General features: G+C 38.9%; 1 protein-coding gene, 3 long non-coding RNA genes and 1 pseudogene across 6 annotated transcripts; 2 read left to right on the top strand and 3 right to left on the bottom strand.

The window, feature by feature from the left end:
- Positions 1-8030: 8030 nt before the first annotated feature.
- LOC123470353 lies at positions 8031-9465 on the top strand. Its single transcript, XM_045170566.1, has 6 exons — positions 8031-8178; positions 8255-8377; positions 8442-8676; positions 8744-8931; positions 8989-9171; positions 9235-9465. The coding sequence occupies exons 1-6, from the start codon at positions 8101-8103 to the stop codon at positions 9373-9375; spliced, it is 948 nt and encodes a 315-aa protein (XP_045026501.1). The 5' UTR covers positions 8031-8100; the 3' UTR covers positions 9376-9465.
- On the bottom strand, positions 8921-9919 carry LOC123470356. Its single transcript, XR_006644010.1, has 4 exons — positions 9781-9919; positions 9600-9711; positions 9224-9312; positions 8921-9135 (listed from the first exon to the last, which is right to left on the bottom strand). It is a non-coding gene; the product is annotated as an uncharacterized LOC123470356 (long non-coding RNA).
- A 2492-nt stretch (positions 9920-12411) lies between these two features.
- LOC123470354 lies at positions 12412-13168 on the bottom strand. 2 transcript variants are annotated; one of them, XR_006644007.1, is made up of 4 exons: positions 13021-13168; positions 12857-12958; positions 12714-12801; positions 12412-12648 (listed from the first exon to the last, which is right to left on the bottom strand). It is a non-coding gene; the product is annotated as an uncharacterized LOC123470354 (long non-coding RNA). The 2 variants fall into 2 exon arrangements; XR_006644006.1 differs by having other exon boundaries at positions 12412-12801.
- A 68-nt stretch (positions 13169-13236) lies between these two features.
- On the bottom strand, positions 13237-13986 carry LOC123470700 (annotated as a pseudogene).
- A 943-nt stretch (positions 13987-14929) lies between these two features.
- LOC123470355 lies at positions 14930-19201 on the top strand. 2 transcript variants are annotated; one of them, XR_006644009.1, is made up of 3 exons: positions 17301-17600; positions 17705-17820; positions 17894-19201. It is a non-coding gene; the product is annotated as an uncharacterized LOC123470355 (long non-coding RNA). The 2 variants fall into 2 exon arrangements; XR_006644008.1 differs by having other exon boundaries at positions 14930-17600; positions 17705-19201.
- The last annotated feature ends 465 nt before the right edge of the window (positions 19202-19666 follow it).

Genomic DNA, 19666 nt, shown 5'->3' with positions numbered 1-19666 from the left:
CTAGTGGCTTCTGTGATTGAAAACGGCGCAAAAAAGGATCCACTTCGTTTGCAGCGCTGATGAAAAAGGCAGCTTTAGCGCGAAGAAAGCGATCCTTAAAGGAGCCCTAAAGTTTTTTCCAGCTTTGCAAACAACACAGTCTTCATCTGTCCACGGAAACAGATCCGTTTAGATTGTCGGTTATAAACGGATCCTCCAAGTGGTGGGGAACGGAATTTTTTCCGATTAAAAAATTTCCCTTCGTGATCGCTTCGCGATTACTCCGGTAATTTCCAATTAAGGCGCGTTAGTTCTTCAGATGACAAGTTTTCCAGCTATCAGGTTTCAGAATTCTTTTTAATATGTTTCTGAGTATTTTTCCAACTTCATTGTAGATGGATGGAGCTAGTGGCTTCTGTGATTGAAAACGGCACAAAAAAGGCTCCACTTCGTTTGCAGCGCTGATGAAAAAGGCAGCTTTAGCGCAAAGAACGCGATCCTTAAAGGAGCCCTAAAGTTTTTTCCAGCTTGGCAAACAACACAGTCTTCATCTGTCCACGGAAACAGATCCGTTTAGATTGTCGGTCATAAACAGATCCTCCAAGTGGTGGGGAACGGAATTGTTTCCGATCACTCTGCGTACGGCTTATTCCGATTCGTTTTCGTTCAACATAGTCTCCGTGGTGGGCGTTCCAATTTTGTTTGATTGTTTAGCTATATTGTCATTATTTACGTTTATTGTTTTTTTTTTCTTTTGATTTGGTTTTAAAGTTTGTGTATTTGTGTTTGGATTTTAAAAATCTATATATATGTTCAAAAAGAATAAACTTTTTTTGTGAAAAAAAATTGCTGTATTTCATTTCTTTTAGAACCACGAAACAAATTTTACATTAGAACAGAAGTAAGAATTATTATTATTTGATAGGTAATATTAATTTTCACCGGCAAGATCCGATGAAACAGGTCGGAGTTGTTTTCATCTTAGCTTATCCGAAGACCGGTGTGACAACTTGCTGCAACACTTCATCGAGTTCGACACCTTCGGAACGAAGCCAAACGTCGTGAAGCCCATCAGTAGAGACGAGGAAAGAGCTTGGTAAATCCTGAGAGATACTACAAAAAAATGCCGCAACGGAATCCCAAACTTGTCTACAAATTAGACACTGACTGTCTTCTGTGTATTTGTGGGACCTTTTTGCATTCTTTGTTTGCTCATCAGTTTCTCGTTTGCAATATCGAATCGATTCAAACAGAGAATTAAAGTAAATTCGTAATAAGTGAAACCAATTGACCCCAATTATTGCGATGGAATCGGTACACTTCCTACGAGGAAGTACGTTCAGTGGCAGGACGCATTTTTGGCCGGAATACTCCACGTTGACAAAGCATTTTCCTTTCACCCCTGTTTTTCGTCCGTTGGGAGTGATATAAACCAATTTAATTTTTTCTAGCTTTGGTTTTCCTAAAGCTTTCCATACACTCCGACCGATAGCAGATATTTTGGTGCCACTATCTACAATCATTTCTATGCCCACACCTTCCACATTTACTTTGATGGTAAAATTTGGACTGTTGCATGACGTTTTTGATTCCAATGCTAACTTCTTCATACTTTCAGTTTCTTCTCAAAAATCTACACTGACTGGATTTATAACCTTGTTCCAGTCCACGTTTAGACTAGAGAGCCAGCATCGCCCCATGACATTTGGGCATTCATATTTCGAAACGTTTGCTACTACCAGTGGCAAACGAGACATCCATTGGCCGTATTGTACATCAGCCATAAATTTGCCCATTAGCATGATTTTATGGCTACTAAAGGGGCCTATCACATCGAATTTGATAGGCTCCAAGCTAGGTTTCCCCAATTCCTTCCATTCATCTCTGGTTACAAATGAATGGTGAATACCAGAATGCATTTCCATGAGGAGGTCTACTCCATTAATCTTTAATACGAAAGATGGTCTTTTTTTTAAGATAACGGCTTCTGTTTGATTAACATTTAACATTGCGGGAACATTCTCTTTTCTGTCAAGTTTATCCTCTGGAATGAGTATAGGATCCCAAATATGTTCACATATTTGACACCTTTCTTTTGGATCTGGAAAAGGGGTTTTTTTATTAACTTTTCGTTTCTTTGCTTGCCGAATATCACTTCGTGTTTTGCAGTACTGAATCGTTCCAAAGATGGAATTTAAATCGAGGGGTAAAGCTTGAAACCAATCAACTCCAATTACCGCAATAGAATTGTAGTGCTTATTTCGCTCTAGTACAACCACTGGTAAGAGTCGCCTATGACCAGAATACTTGACGTCAACTAGACATTCTCCTTCGCTGGATTTGTAAAATTTTATGTCGGATAGTAGCTTAGGCTTTCCTAATTTTTCCCATACATCTTGACTGATATAAGATCGCATATACCAACTGTTTACTTCCATCTGGATTGGTGCACTATTCATACTAACGTTGATCCGATATGATTGGCTATTACAAGACGATTTCAATTCCTGAGTCAATTTCCTTTGAGCTTCAGTTTCTTCTCGGAGATATGTACTTTCCGGATTGAAATATCTATTCCAATCGAAGTTTATCGAACACAGCCATTTTCGTCCTAGGATAGGCATATTACAAAAATAACTTTGAGATTTGAAATATGAATTCGAGCCTCTTGTCACCAGCAGCGGTAGTTTAAACGTGTTTTTGCCGTACTGTTCGTCAGCAATAAATTGTCCCTTAAACCTCATGACACTCCTTTCAAGGAGAAATCCCACGTAAAAGTTTTTGCGACGCTCTAATTTTGGTTTCCCCATCATCGTCCAACTACGCTTGCTATTAAATGATTCATGAGCGCCGGAATCAACGAACATGTCCACTGGTAATCCATTGATCTTCAATCGTATTTGGTATGGATATAGGTGTAATAGGTTTGGGTATGGGTCGTATCGGTAGTTGGGGTTGGCTGGTGGCTCTTGAAACTCCCTATCAACTTTTGTCTCAGACAGATTTCCATACAGGTTTTCAAGTTTTAATGACGCACTGTTGTTTGCACTCTCCAAATGCTTTGTTAAAAGTTTGTTTTGTTCAACAATCGTTGGACTAGCGATCACCGTATCCATAATCACTTCTGGTGCTGGTAATTTTGGGTCGTTCATATCTAGATTTTCATCATTACGAGAAGTAGTCCGGTGTTTAATGAACTTGGTGGGCTTCCACCATTTTTTCTTCTTCTGTACATCTCGCTGATGTCTGGTATCGTCAGAAATAGTTTTCGTTTTCTTGGTTTGGATGAAAAAATTTTCCACCATTTTTTCTTCTTCTGTCCATCTCGCTGCTGTCTGGTATCGCCAGAAATAGTTTTCGTTTTCTTGGTTTTGGATGAAAAAGTAAACCACCACTTTTTTCCCTCCGTTCTAGTAGGCTTTTCATTTTCAATATCAGCGACAGCATCTGGGTTGTTGTTTCCGTTTTCTCTGGTTTTTTCTGGTGGCTTTGGTGTGCATGTTTCTGGTCCGGCCTTGTGAGATAGCTCCTCTGGTGTCTCTAAGCCATCTTTGGTGTCGTTAAAAACAGGTTTAACTTCCACATTTTTGGATGAACTTAATTTCCACCATCTTTTTTCTTTTATTTTGGTGGCGTCTTGGTTTGGAGCATCATTGGCAACGTCTGTCTTGTTTTCTCTGGTTTTTTCTGGTGGCTTTGGTGTGCATGTTTCTGGTCCGGCCTTGTGAGATAGCTCCTCTGGTGTCTCTAAGACATCTTCGATGTCGTTAAAAACAGGTTGGGCATTTAACGCAAAATGGCAAGGTTGGGCCAAAGCAATCGATCGCGAACTTGCCAAGTTTCCGTCTGAAGATAGGCTATCCCGCATTAACCCACACCGGAGTGGCTTATTTCGGACCAATAGAGGTCACCATTCTACGAAGAAGTGTTAAGAGATGGGGCTGCCTGTTCACATGCCTTACGTCTCGTTGTGTCCATCTAGAAATGGCATACAATTAAAGATAGCTCCTCCAACTGTTGTTGGTCTCTGTGTTAGTAGGCTGGGAGAATACCCTTCAGGACACTGGTACATGGCCAACGCCATACAGATTAAACCCACTATACATCCAAGGCAACCATTGTTGAACCTATGGCCAACAAAAGCTTCAGTTCCCTACTAAGGTGCATTTTATGTGAATGAATGATTCGAGTTTACACAATTTGTTTCTTTTTGCTTTTAGATTGTAACATAGGCATGAAAACTCAGAAACAAATTTTTCCCATTTCTTAAAAAAAATAGTTGTTGAACATTAACGTTTTTGGCAGTTTCCAATTATTTGAGCTACAGTTAATGTTTTCACATATTTTTCAACTAAAATAATTTTTAGAAAATCTAAAAAAAATTATGAAATCTTTGTTTTATTATGTCGATTCCTCTATGAACGCGACGAGTGGAGACGGAAGTTCGAACTGTAAAACGCAGTGTTGTCAAAATCAAATGATAAAAAGATTTAAATCAAAATCAAATCATTTCACCAAAATAGCTAAAATCTAAATCTTAAATCAAATGAAATCATTTTCTAGAACTGATTTAAATCGTCATTTAAATCATAAAAAAACTCATGAAAAAATTGATTTAAATTGCTATTTAAATCGATTTCGAAATCAAAATCAAAATCACTTTAACTCTTTTTCATTGAATATAACCATATGTTTGTTAGCAAAGCAATGGAAAATCTCTTCGTAATTTTCATCCACAAACTCATAATTATTTTTTGTAGTTTTTGTATTTTTTGGCAATTGATTGATAGCAACGGAAAAATTAGTGTAGGGTAGAATGGGTTCAAATGAAACACTTCGTGTATTTTTGGTCCCCCAGACTAAAGTACTGATTTAATTCAGAAAAAAAGTATTTAATTGTGTAGGAAATTATTTATTCTTTAACTCATTTTTCAAAATTTTTGTAAGACGACAAGAGCTAGATTTTTGTTTCAATTGACCCCGCTTTTCAATTGGTCCCATCCTCCCTACAAAATCGGTAGCCGGTGAAATAGGACTGAAACGTAATAGGACTGGAGAAATAGGACTGAAAATTTCCAGGCCTATTTTTAAAGGAGAAGTAGGACTGGAAAAATAGGACTGTGTTTTTTAAACTTTTAGTTCAGTCCTATTTCTCCATGGCATTAGTCCTATTTCTCCATGCCATTAGTCCTATTTCGTCAGATTTTCAGGGACATTGATCCACCAATCCAGTGGGCGAGAGGGGGAGGGATATTGAACATTGGAAAGGCGTCGGCTTATATACTTCCCTCATTGAAAAGAGCGATGATGTTAGATTACTTCTTAAATCGTTCGCAAAACATTTATTTTTTATCCTATTTAAATTTAAATTGTTGAGGAATATGCAACTTATTGTATACAATACAGTTCATTTAATAAAATGTATTTTTGATAAATGCTGAAATTTTTATTACGTTTATTTCCCTCTATTTCGTCATAATGATCAGATTTTACTTTTTTTACTTGTTCACACAGCTTTGGTGGTGGCTTTGAACCACCACTCAAAAATGTATTACCATTCGTGGGTCTGTGTTTATCATTTATTTGTTATTTATTTACTATTCCGCTATGTTTGGTAAAACAAATTATTTTTAAACAATGCGTTATGTGCAAAGCTATGTAGTTATGTAGTAACCCATACCACATTGTTATCGCCTTGCAGTGTGATACGAGTAATGGTGTGTTCGAATCACTGTGGCGTCTATAGTCCGAAGGTTTTTGATAAAATTCGTGTATTATAAAATCGTGTAAGTAGAAGAATGATGATAATGTATCTACACCAGTATGAAGACACATTCCTCACCAACAGCAAGAGGAAGTGTTGAGATGCAAGAAGACGCAAGAGAGAAAAGTTGGTAGACAGTAGTGGAAGGTAGAAGTAGAAATACAGATTACATTTTAACATTTTAACAATTCCTCAACTTCTTTACCAAGAAGAGGATTCTACCACCAAGTGGATGACTCACCACAGCATTGTGGTGAGTCATCCACAATGCTGAACAGCAGCTTAAGCAGCTTAAGTCTTTTTCTCCTTAATCCAAGGAAGTTGAAGATGACTGCCGGCGGCGAATCAAAATAAGAGATTTATGGAAGTAGAGGATCATCGCCTTAAGCAGCTTAAGACTTTTGTATTCTTAAGCCAAGGAAGTTGAAGATGGTTGCCGGCGGCAAATAGAAAGAAGAGATTTATGGAAGCAGAAGATCATCGCCTTAAGCAGCTTAAGAGTTATGGTGGCAAATGACCTTGCATCCTGGGAGCTGATGACTGCTGCCGGCGGCGAATTGAAACAAGAGATTTATGTAATTCCACGTGATCTTCACTCACCGCAAAAGCAAGAAGAAGTGCTTCCTTCCTATTCGCCAAGAAGAGTAATTAAGTCTGGCTCCTCCCCTTTTATGTTCCTCAACTTTGATGGATAAACTATATATGTCACAAAAATACGTCAAAAAACTTAATAGTTCGTCTTAGACTTTGCTCTATCACTTACCACTACCATGTCTTCAGCTCTCTCTCAGTGTTCGGGATGCAAATCCAGTATTGCTGGCCGGAAGCAATTCTGCGTTTGTGTTGTCTGCCAAGTTCCTGTCCATCGTCTTTGCTGTGGTGTTACCTTCCATAGGGGTATTTCGCCTTCATGGAAGGAGTTCAGCAGCTCTTATCGGTGCGCCATGTGTTCTGGCAGTGTAGTTTCTAGCAAAGATGTAGCTGATGGAGTGGATGCTGAGGATGCTGTAGCTGGGGGATCGACTGATGATGTTGCTTCTGTTGCAGTTGCTGTCTCCGATGGTGGCCGCCCCAAGAGGTTGCTGAAACCCAGAAGTATTTTCGACCCTTCACATGTTGGCAAGAAAAAGCCTCTAGCTACAGCTTCTCCACTTCGTCCCTAATCACCACGTCAGCGGTCAACACCTCGTACATCTCCTCAGACTCATTCTCCGCGTCGTCCATCTTCACCACCTTCCCCCCTCTCTCCGTTGACAATGTCACCCTTGGTGAGTCTTGTTGTGTCTCCTGTTCTTTTTTTGTTGTCTCCTCTTCTTAGATCGACTCCTCCAGTTCCACCACCACGACGAAGACGCAGAGCCCAACTTCAACTTCAGGAAGAGAGGATCGTCGATATTCTACCAGACCTGTCTCCAGCAACTGCAATCCCGAGGCGACCATACGAAAGCGATGGAAGAAGAGAAGAAGCATTTGCCGAACCCGACGAATCAGCCATGGAGGTAGATCCCTTTCTGTAATAACTATTTTCTTTATTTGCTTTATTTACTAAATGTTATCTGCAGCAATCATCGTTTGAGGAACCGACAGAGCCATCCTACAAGATTCATGAGGAGGGAACCAACAAGGGACTCCAGAAGCTTACTGATGGATTAGGTAATAGTTTTATATCGACATTTATTGACTAAGACTAAAAGTTTTAATTTCCTGTTGTAGGATTTTGCTTCAGCAAAAAAGCCATCAGTAAGAGTACCTATACATGGCGCTGTACCTCCAGACCATCTTTAAACCCATGCAAGGCGATCGTGAAGCAAAAGAAAAATCCTCTGTTAGACTGCTTGCTGAATTACAACAATGTTGACTTCACCTTTGTTCCCCACGACCAAGAAAACCCCCACAATCACCCGCCAGACTTTGGAAACCAGCACAGGGTATTTTTAAGAAAAAATTTATGTTTGTTTTCATATATATAATTTTGCAAATGAATACTTGATAGGTTGACATCTTCAGAGAAACCAAGAAAGCCTGCGTCGAGCAAAAATTTACGGACCCCAGGGAGATATTATTTGCTGAGCTGAAGAAACGGAAATCTCTAGAAGGAAGAGACATGCCGGATGTTGATTTGGCCACTCGTCGTCTGCGGTAAATTCTGTTCTTCTAATAAAAAGCCGGATTTATGTTAATCGCTAAGTTTATTTTACAGGTACAAAAGAGCAAAGGTAATGCCCGCCAATCCCAGGAAAGATGACCCTTTCTTTCCTGTACAGGAAAATTTTTTCCCACCGGATTGGTACCAGGGAGCCGTCTTTGCTGGAACGGCTGAAGACCGTGCCCGGCACCTTTTTTTCTTCACCCCTACCATGAAGCGCCAACTGGAAGACTGCAAAACATGGTTCATGGACGCAACCTTCTATTTTGTTGATGAACCCATCAAACAGGTATGTTTAATCAAAAATTGGTTAATTAAAAATTGAAATAATGGTAATTAACTGTAAACATTTTCTCTTCTCACAGCTCTTCACAATCAACGGATTCATCAAGAACGACAAAAACGAAATTAAACAAATCCCCTTATTGTTTTGTTGCATGACCAGGAGAAGGGCAGCCGACTACAGCGCTGTATTCCAGAAGATTAAGGTAATTCAAAATCTTTAAAGAATCATTAATATACTAATTAATACTAAATTTTATACTGTTATAGGAAATTATCCCACTGCCAAGAGTCCAGCGGATCGTGACCGATTTCGAACGCGCTATATTCACGGCTGTCCGCAAGCACTTTGTTGATTGCCAGCACTTTGGCTGCAATTTCCACTGGTGCCAAGCCGTTCTGAAAAAGGTCAGGGATCTTCACCTTGCCACCATATACAACAACAAGGGGCCGAATCCAGTTCGAGACTTTGTGTTTCGCCTGCTATGCCTCGCATATCTTCCTGGTAAATAACTAAAGCAAATTTTAATCGAATGGTCATAAATTAACTTGTTTTTTTGTTTTTTGTAAAGCTGGTAAAATTCCTGGAGTGTTCGACGCATTGAAGAGCTCGGCACCTAGCGAACTTACGGCACTAATGGATTATATGGAGCGGAATTGGATTCGGGGCAAGTTTTGGACTCCGGATAACTGGTCATGCTTCAACTTGTTAACGCGCACAAATAACGACTGTGAAGGAATGCACCACCAATGGAACAAGGTAATTTAATTTGTACAATCATACATATTGAATACATAATAATCACTATGTGTGTAGTTGGCAGGCGGATCAAATCTAAAATTCTACAAGATGACGATGGTATTGCGGAAACTGGCCGAAGACGTTTCCCTTACCAGCACGCTACTCTGCCATGACAAGATCAAAGCTCACCGGAAGAAGGACACCCAACTGAAGAATTCCATACTGTTCCAGATATGGGCCCGATACCAAAACAATGAGGTACGTTTCATAAATTAACATAAATTGCAAATTATCTAATAACTCAGTTTACTTTTGTTTCAGTTATCAACAATGGATCTCCTAGAAGAAATTGTAAAAGAGCTGAAGTCATCCTTTCCCTCCGTCGTATCCTCACACGCCCTTAATATTGCAAATAATAATTTTAATGATGAACTTGACATGTCTGTTAATGAATTACCTTAGTTTGTTTGCTTTCCCTATTACCTACCTTAGTGTATTTTATTTCTTTTGTTTCACTTTTTACTCTTTTTTTATTTTACCTTAGTGTTTTTGTTCTTTTGTTTTTAAATTGACATAATTTTAAATAAATTGACTGATTATCTAAATTGAAAATTTTATTTAAACTAAACTGAAATTTTACAAATAATATATCATACAAATAATATATAGATACAAACAAAGTATACTTGGCGTAACTGAGGTTTGAACACTGATTAACTGAGGTTCATGTAGCAATATATGGCTTCCTACCGATGGCTCCGGGCAAAATTTTTAACACTTCTTTTTCAGTTAATGGCCCTTTTAAATTAAATACAAATATAATTATTAGAATCAGCAAATAAGAAATTGCAGTTTACGGTTACTTACCACATGATACTAGATCACATATAAATCCTTTATAACCGGCACCATCTGCACTGTTTCACGGTAAAAATAATACTAAACTTCAGAAGGAAAAACGCCCCCCTACACTTCGTTTTGTGTGATATTGCCAGATTTCAATATGTAAATATATAAATCAATATGTAAAACACAAATCCCTTCCGGCTATTTAATCACTATATAAAAGGAAGCTAATTAACAAATATCAGCATATATTTGAAGATGGAAGAAAACAATCAATTAAAAAACAGACCAACATTTCTATTAGAGGTAATTTTTTTATAATTACATTAAACCTAATTTATTAATGATTAATTCTTAATTTAAATGTCATTATTTGAATTGTGTAGGGTGACTTCACCTCTCCAGGTGGGCCAATGACGGCATCCACCCCGATGGATGAATCCATTTACATGGATTCATTTGTCATGACGGATGAGTCCATTTATGTGGATTCATACGTTAAGACAGATGAATCCATTTACGTGGATTCATCCATCATGATGAATCCCTCTATGGATACGGATGCATCCACATTGCCGTCTTCCATATATGTGGATTCAGACAGTGGCGAACCGGCACAAGTTGAGGGCATTGATGCCTCAACACAAGTGTCGGTTTCGCCACTGTCCACACCAGATGTAAACTCCGGAGAGTGGGACACTACTGAACCATTGTCCCAGCCCCAAGCAACAATTGATGTGAGCTCCACAATAGACGTGAGCTTGTGAATGAAATTAAAATACATAGTTTTTTTGAATTTTTTGTATAAATCTTTTAATGAACTTTATTCAGTACATTAGACTGCGTAAGACTGTGCAAAAATTAATTAAATCGAAATACTATTACTGAAGTTACACGCAGTTAAAGCGTCGTCATTTTGTCAACGGTGTTTGGCAAACAATTTCCCATATAAGCCTGAGTTCATATAACAATTTTGACCCTACTCCCTCTGCGGAATAGGGTCACCCCCCCTTTTCGCCCACTGGATTGGTGGATCATTGTCCTTGAAAGTACGACGAAATAGGACTATTTCTATGGAGAAATAGGACTGACCTAAAAGTTTAAAAAACACAGTCCTATTTTTCCAGTCCTACTTCTCCTTTAGAAATAGGACTGGAAATTTTCAGTCCTATTTCTCCAGTCCTAATTCGTTTCAGTCCTATTTCACCGCCAATCCAAATAGGCCCCTACGAAATAGGCCCACTTTAAAAATATTTTTAAAGTGGGCCTATTTCTCCGTCAAAGTGGGCCTATTTCTTCCAATTATTTCTAAGTTCCATTAGGTACTCTGAAATATTTTCATAAAAAAATTCGACCTACTCTACATGAGCGAGAAGGCGGAATAATCTGCGAGAGATCCGCCACCGTATATATTCATTGCCGTAGCTCAAACCACGATGAGTGATTTCACACATTGCCGTTTCGTTTTTCACATGTTAGGCAGCTGATTCCCGTCTTTATTTTTTGATGAACGTATTCCCCTTGATCTCAACTGTAAAACTCATTTGTTCAAACGTCGTTTTCACTTATTAACTATCGCTAATTTAAAAAAATGAACAAATTTCCGTGTTTTCTTCGCCATTTATTTGTTCCGTAGCTCGATCCCCCCTTCAGCGGCTCAGCCTTGAACGCGTCTCTCCCCTTCAGCGGCTCAGCCTTGAACGCATCTCCCCCTCTACCTATGCCAATGCCAGTACTCAGGTGAAGTAGGAAATGAAAATGTTTGATGAAATAAATCTTATAAATCTTACGGATTGATTTCAAACATATCCATAACAATTTCATGTTTTTTAAAGCAACAAACGCATATCACTTTTAAGTTTCTTGTTTTATGGGGCTGACGCGAGGTGCTGCTCAAGCCGGCCAGAAGGGTGGTCGAGCGGGGGAGGCTGCACGCACTCATGGGAGAGGGGTGAGTGAAGGGGGGTTTACCTGGGCCATACCATACACTCCCATGTTTTCCCTTCTCCGTACATGTCAACGGGTGGTCTAGTGGTTAGCAACTCGGGGTAATAATCTCAAGTGCCGGTGTTCGAATCTCGGCCATGTCGGAATAGAATTTAATTTACAAAATATTTTAGAAAAATAAATAGCTCAACAGCATATAGCGGTGTGGAACTACCCTGGCGAAATTGATCGTTTTTGGTTTTTTTTTATTGATAAAGAAGAAAGAAATATACAGCACGAAAAGAAAATTTCTATTTTAGTTGAATACCAAATGTGGTTTTGAAGATTTCCATCTATCGGTGATAGTGGCGTCAGTAGCGTGGTTCAATAGCGTCATGAAGATGGCGTCATCTGCTCATCGTCAACTTCAGCGTTTAATTTACAAATAAGAAATAGAAATCTTATAAAAAAATAAAAATAGCTTCAACATGTGTATATTTTATTTTTAATCATTTTAAAATTTGAATTACAATTTTCGTTACATTTGATCTGTAAGAATTCAATTTTGAATCATTTTCATTTCAAATTGATTCACAGGCTCCCTAGGGAACCTGTGTTGAAAGCGGCAAAACTCGTCTGATGGTACCATCAAAGAGAGAAAAAGACAGGCCACCACGAAATCATAATTGAGGGAAATTTCAAAAAATAAAACAAGCGGTTAACAAATTGAATTTTAAAATATATCTATCTTATTTTTATTGACAAATCGAATCAAAACATATTTATCGACACTGTACACTGGTTCGGAGTGCTTGGTTAAGGTATGAATACACAACCCACGCTCAACGTCCCACAAAACGGTCGAGTCAAACGAAGCGCTAGCCAAAATCAGATTCATGTTTGGGTTTTTTGTTCCAAGGCCGGTAAGACTCCATTTTATGGTGTAGATTTCCTTGTTGTGTGCTTGCGAACCATGAACACAAGTGTCTTGTTACATGTACCACATAAAATGTATTGGCACTGGTTACCTGAATAGCATTCAGGTTCCCAATCTTTTGCCTTGTCAATTGTTTCCGTCTTTCTTTAAAACTTCTGTTCAGTTATCCCAGCAAATACCTTGAAATGAAATAAAATTAAAACAAATCGAATGAAATAGTAAAACCAAACTTACACTTCCGTCAAAAGCACTTGCTCCAACTTTATCGCCCCGAGAATTCCAGCAAACTTCAAAAATGCCTCTAGTTCCTTTGTAGCTGTGTAACAATTGCCCCGACTAAGAATAGTTGAATGAAGATGTAGTTTGTTTTTGTTTTAAACTTGGAAACTATTATATACCTGAGTAGACCAGCTGTGTACACATTAGTCAAAGCTACCAGATGCTAGGTATTGCCATCGGGAGAAAATGCGACACTGTACACAATATCGTGAGAACAGGAAGCCAAAAGATTACCCTGAGGATCCCACTTGATAGCGTTTACTTCATTCTAGAGAAACAACAAAAATATTTCTCTTTTAATCATTCACAAATTCGCAAGAGAAATTTGTATATTGTTACCGTATGTCCTTAGTACTATCACCAGAGCCAGAAGCCAATAAATCAGTTGTTGGGTTCAGGCGCAGATGAAAACTTCAGATTCATGGCCACGTAGTACAGTTGATTTGCTGGCAGGTATCTCTACTCCTGTTTCCTCTTCCCAGCCTTCATTAAATAGTTGAAGGGAAAATAAGTAAGTAGTTCAGGGGATCAAAGAAAAGTATTGACCATCTTACGATAGGAATGCATGGGTTCATCTCCATTGGAATTTGGTGGTTCTGTCTTTACCACTTGTGGTTTCTGATTGTTCTGTGTTTGCTGTTGACGACTTGCAACAACATCAGGCATCACAGCATCAATGAGTGATAAGCTTTCCATGGGTTGTTCCGAACCATCCTGAAAAACAAAAACATACACGAGTAAAAATTTGGTGGTAGATAAATTTCATCATATTAAAATTGTCACTCACATCTCCAACACTGATCTCAGACCCTTCTGGATGATGGAGAGAAGGGCTGCTGTTGCTACCAATTGATGTTGGATTGTGAAATATGTGACTCTATGCCAAAGGTGTAAGCAGAATGCTGAAAACCTATTTGAAAGGCAATCAGCAGCGATCATGACGCCATCAGGGTAGTCCAATCATGACGCTACCTATTCACACAAGTTGATAATTACAATAGTAGCAACTTAAGATTGAAAATAACATGATATAATTCTCTAACATACCCGAATTGAAGGTAAACAACTTACTCCAGCGATAGCATTGCACCATAGACCACGGTATTGATGACGCTTGATGTGTTGGCGTCTGCTATGTGTGTGAATCAATTTGAAATGAAAATGATTCAAAATTGAATTCTTACAGATCAAATGTAACGAAAATTGTAATTCAAATTTTAAAATGATTAAAAATAAAATGTACACATGTTGAAGCTATTTTTATTTTTTTATAAGATTTCTATTTCTTATTTGTAAATTAAACGCTGAAGTTGACGATGAGCAGATGACGCCATCTTCATGACGCTATTGAACCATGCTACTGACGCCACTATCACCGATAGATGGAAATCTTCAAAACCACATTTGGTATTCAACTATAATAGAAATTTTCTTTTCGTGCTGTATATTTCTTTCTTCTTTATCAATTAAAAAAACCAAAAACGATCAATTTCGCCAGGGTAGTTCCACACCGCTTTATGCTGTTGAGCTATTAATTTTTCTAAAATATTTTGTAAATTAAATTCTATTCCGACATGGCCGAGATTCGAACACCGGCACTTGAGATTATTACCCCGAGTTGCTAACCACTAGACCACCCGTTGATATTTACGGAGAAGGGAAAACATGGGACTGTATGGTATGGCCCAGGTAAACCCCCCTTCACTCACCCCTCTCCCATGAGTGCGTGCAGCCTCCCCCGCTCGACCACCCTTCTGGCCGGCTTGAGCAGCACCTCGCGTCAGCCCCATAAAACAAGAAACTTAAAAGTGATATGCGTTTGTTGCTTTAAAAAACATGAAATTGTTATGGATATGTTTGAAATCAATCCGTAAGATTTATAAGATTTATTTCATCAAACATTTTCATTTCCTACTTCACCTGAGTACTGGCATTGGCATAGGTAGAGGGGGGAGATGCGTTCAAGGCTGAGCCGCTGAAGGGGAGAGACGCGTTCAAGGCTGAGCCGCTGAAGGGGGGATCGAGCTACGGAACAAATCAATGGCGAAGAAAACACGGAAATTTGTTCATTTTTTTTAAATTAGCGATAGTTAATAAGTGAAAACGACGTTTGAACAAATGAGTTTTACAGTTGAGATCAAGGGGAATACGTTCATCAAAAAATAAAGACGGGAATCAGCTGCCTAACATGTGAAAAACGAAACGGCAATGTGTGAAATCACTCATCGTGGTTTGAGCTACGGCAATGAATATATACGGTGGCGGATCTCTCGCAGATTATTCCGCCTTCTCGCTCATGTAGAGTAGGTCGAATTTTTTTATGAAAATATTTCAGAGTACATAATGGAACTTAGAAATAATTGGGAGAAATAGGCCCACTTTGACGGAGAAATAGGCCCACTTTAAAAATATTTTTAAAGTGGGCCTATTTCGTAGGGGCCTATTTCGTCCAGGCCTATTTGCCGGGCCTATTTCGTCGGGGCCTATTTCGACCGGGCCTATATCTCCGCCAACCGACGGGGCTTGCAGAGGTCGGCTACTGCTGTAGTATTATATTAGCGAATAGAGTAAAAGTAAAGTACTAATAGAAAAAAAAGTACAGTACACTCAATATTCGAGGTAAATACTGATGTTGACAATCATCACAATCTATTCGCCGACATAAAGCAAATAGACACTTGCACCGCGCCCGAGCAGTTCAACTTTTCTATCTCTGTGATTTCGGTAGTTCCAGAGTGCACAGTCGAATATTGTGTGTTGTGCTTCTCGTTTTCAACAACAAGAATTGTGGATTTTTTCATTCTCGAGCTAAATTAAATTTGTGTAAATGATTGGCAACATGTAACTCTTGAATTTGTGAGAAAGTCCTTCTTTTTGAACCGCCATTTAATCAGTACTACCTGTTTCACCTGAAACTTACAGGATGCCGTCGGCTCCAGCTCATAATTATGAGGCAGATAGCATTTCAAAAATCTCATGAATCGTTAGGTCGTCGTAGTGTTTTGTATGACTATAAATTTACGTAAGCTGAAATTCAACATCCTCGATGACTTGATTTTGTGCGCCAGATCCCATACTACGCCAAATCATCTCACCTGCATTCCAGCAAGTGAAAAGCTTTGTTCTTGAGCTTTGTTCTTGATGCTTTGACCAGTTTCGACATGAACGGGTTGGTAGCAAATTATACCCTGACCTATTATTAAATCTTTATCGACCATATCACCAACAGCAGACTGGTTAAGACAAGAGTTCGTTCCTGCGTTGGGTAAACTTGTTATGCAAAAATGATCCACCAGGGTCGTTTCCAATCGCCTATGACCCTGTCTGAGAGAACCTTGAAATCGAAATTCCCCGCATTGCTGGGAACAGACCAATATCAAAGACTGCTATTTACCTGTCAACAGTTTCATTCTATACTGAACAGATGCATGCATGTGCGTGAATAAATATTCGGGTAAAGATTAAATAACGATCATTGTTACACATTATTTATCCTTGAATTGTTATTCACGCACATGCAGGCTTTATTTAAATGAGCTATATCTAAGAATGAATAAAAAAGTGGGATCATCGGTCAAATTACCGGCCACAGGCCAGCCATAGCCATAGGCATAGGTAATCCGTGTTGACTCCTAGCTTCCTCCATTAAGGGGTACAGCGTTCGAATCGCAATCGTGCAGCAATCGAGCCAAGGTGATTCAGACTACATATGGAACCCTACACAGTCTTGAAGCCCTTTTCGACCTGGAATTAGCGTCAGACAATCATCCAAATGGTCCGATCCAGGTCCTGATAAACTAGCCACTTCCACGACTCCACGACGACCTTATACCATTCGCACATTTCTGCACCTATGGTATTCCACAGTATATGTTATTTGATGGTTATATTGATCCTTACGATAGTCTTGAAGCCATTTTCGACCTGGAATTAGCGTCAGACAATCTCCAAATGGTCCGACAACGTCCATCACCATATAGCCACCATTTATCATATACTGTGGTATCCCACAGTAACGGTGCTAGCGAACCAACACCGTTACTATACTTGGAATGTTTTATCAAGTCTTTTATACTGTTAAATAGATGTTGGAAAACAGCTACTGTCCGTTTTGGCATCTGTTGGACCTTTATGTTGGATTTGGTAAATGAGATAGACTAAATTGACGAAAATAAAAAATGAACATTTTTCTTTCCTTATCGAATTATTTATTTAATAGGATTGAGTATATTTTAAAAAGAATATTATTCATGAAAAATGGCAAAATATAGGATTCGTATGATGTAAATCACCGTTCCTGAATGGAATGCTAAAAGCCTGGAATTTTCTGCCGCTAGGTGGCAGATGGATAGCTCATTCAGTTGTATCTAATTTTCAACACAACATGGTCTCCACGTACGTACGGAGAGGTCCGTACCAGAAAACGGCACCATTTCCAGGGTTTTTATTGGCTCAGTGGGATGGTCACGTGACCATCCTTTCAAGCCACGCAGTGGTGGATAGGCCCCGAAATTTCAGCAGCCGCCGTCGCATTTGAATCGGCAATTGTTTTTTTTTCCTCGTTTGTTGTCATTTTCGTTTTTAATGGCGGCCTGCTGTCATTTAAAATGAATAAATATATTACTTTTAGAAAAGGGCCGACCTCTCGTGAAGAGAACGATGGAATTTATAGATTCGGCTGGGAAACTTGTCGAGAAAGGTATAATTATATTCTTATATCATCATGTTCATCATGATCTCATATTCATATATTATGTTTCCCTCGTACAAAACGTGTTTTAAATACTCTTTTTACTTTTTCAGCTTTTTTGCTTTTTTAGATAAACTGACACGAGAGTTTGGTACCTTCTCAAACAGGCATAATTTCAATCTAATTAATTGTATCTGAGATTTTTTTACCAGATTTTTTTACTAACAGGGTTTGTACAACTTCAATCTGGATAAAAGTAGATTGAATTCTAATAGATTGAACTCCTTCTATATTTACTGCAGGAGCCCTCACTTTTGCCGTAGCAAAACTGTTGGCAACTGGTCTTGTAAATCTGAACAGGGTAGAAGTTCTTTAGCATCCTGTAACAAATCACCTGCTGGAAGTCATCATCCACACCCATACTGCCCTCTTCGCTTTATTGTTTTCGATGAGTGACAAAACAGAGACAAAAGAATGCTGCGTGAATGGATTCTGTCACTGTCCATGGTATAGGCTGTTGTATTCTCGTAATATAATTGAGGTGTTAATCGAACTGACCCCATGGGAATCTTTCAACCCCTAATGGATTCTTAAAAGGTTCGTCGTTTGCTCGTAAGCCAGTTTGAATGGCAGGTGAAGGCCAGTGTCAAAAAAAAAATAATCGACTAACTTTTCGTTTTTATGGCATAGCAGTCTTGGTCCTGGTCTTGGTCTTGGTTGGTTTTTTTTATCAGATAACGGAAATCCTCAGATTAATTATTTATTACCTCCATTGGCTGCTGCCATCGAGGATGCGTTCGTCAGATTGGCTGGTGATGGTGATATCAGCGTATTTGTTATCCTTGTTGTAGCTGGGAGTAGAGTAAGCTGGTGCAGGTTAGCTAGTAGTAGGGTACTTTGGTGCAGGGAAGTTTGGGGTAGTAGTGATATATCAAATCTATAAATATCTATAAATATCTCAACCCCTGTATATGCTGTACATGCAAAGTAACATGTGCAAATTCGAGCGCGTGTCCGTCCTGGTGTCGAAGACGTTTCATCATTTTTATGTATAGCTCGGGACAAAGATCGGCATTAACTCACGATTTCTTCATGTTGATTTATTCATATCAGCTCCTCGCGTATTTCATTCTTTTTTCATATTTGAATTGGTTAAACATAGCGGTAATCTCCTCCTATAAACCACTTTAAACGTTTAGCATTAATTGATGTTTTAAAGTTGATTTTTTTGGGCGTTATTGGCTAACATCGTTTTCTTTTGTTGTTGTGGCTCTCCCGCATCTATTCGGCCGATCCAAACTAATACACAACGCCAGTTTTATTTCGAAAGTGACGAGACCGATGTGCCTTGTGCCACATTTCACTCAACTTTTCTTTCTGGTTTTTCCAGCTGCGATAACTATATAATAGAGTCTGTGATTACTTAATGCGTCCGCGTTCTATATACCACAGCCGTTGGGCCGGTATTCGTCCAGCTCAACATCCATTTCAATTACAGCCAACAGGTGTGCGCCATTATCGATTTTTCATTATACACTTCATTAACAGATTTATTTGTGTTTCTATACACGCTCCAAGTTGGGTTAACCTAAATAAAAAATGTCATCGTATTACCCTCTTTTATTGTGTGTTTCTTCTGCTCTCAGCAGACGTTTATTTATGCAATAGCTTTCAGGGTATTTTATATAACGCGACTTCAGAAAGACGTATGACATGTCCCCACTGTTGTATTCGTCTGGCTGTGCGTAACACATGAGTCATCCCCGCAATAGAATATTATACACTCCCAGCACAAACTGTTTATATCTAACACGTGTGTGTACGTATTACTTGTCAGCTTTAGCACAGGGCCGAATATTGTTGTGGACTATACTCTCTATAGACACCATTGACGTAGTGGTTCGCTGATACGGCCTCATGTGTTGGAATAAAACCGATCAATACTCGTTCGGCCATTCTGTACAGTGGCGTGGACAACACAATAAAATTCACGATGGTCGTTCGGTTCATTTGTCGTGTTTAAACAAAACGTTATATTTAAAAGAGAACGACCAATCATTTCTTTCTTTAACACG

The sequence above is a fragment of the Daphnia magna genome, linkage group LG3 (genome assembly GCF_020631705.1).
Source record: "Daphnia magna isolate NIES linkage group LG3, ASM2063170v1.1, whole genome shotgun sequence".
In the NCBI taxonomy this organism is placed as follows: Eukaryota; Metazoa; Arthropoda; class Branchiopoda; order Diplostraca; family Daphniidae; genus Daphnia; species Daphnia magna.
The sequence above is the reverse complement of the archived record's forward strand: the minus strand, read 5'-3'. Positions and strand labels throughout refer to the sequence as shown.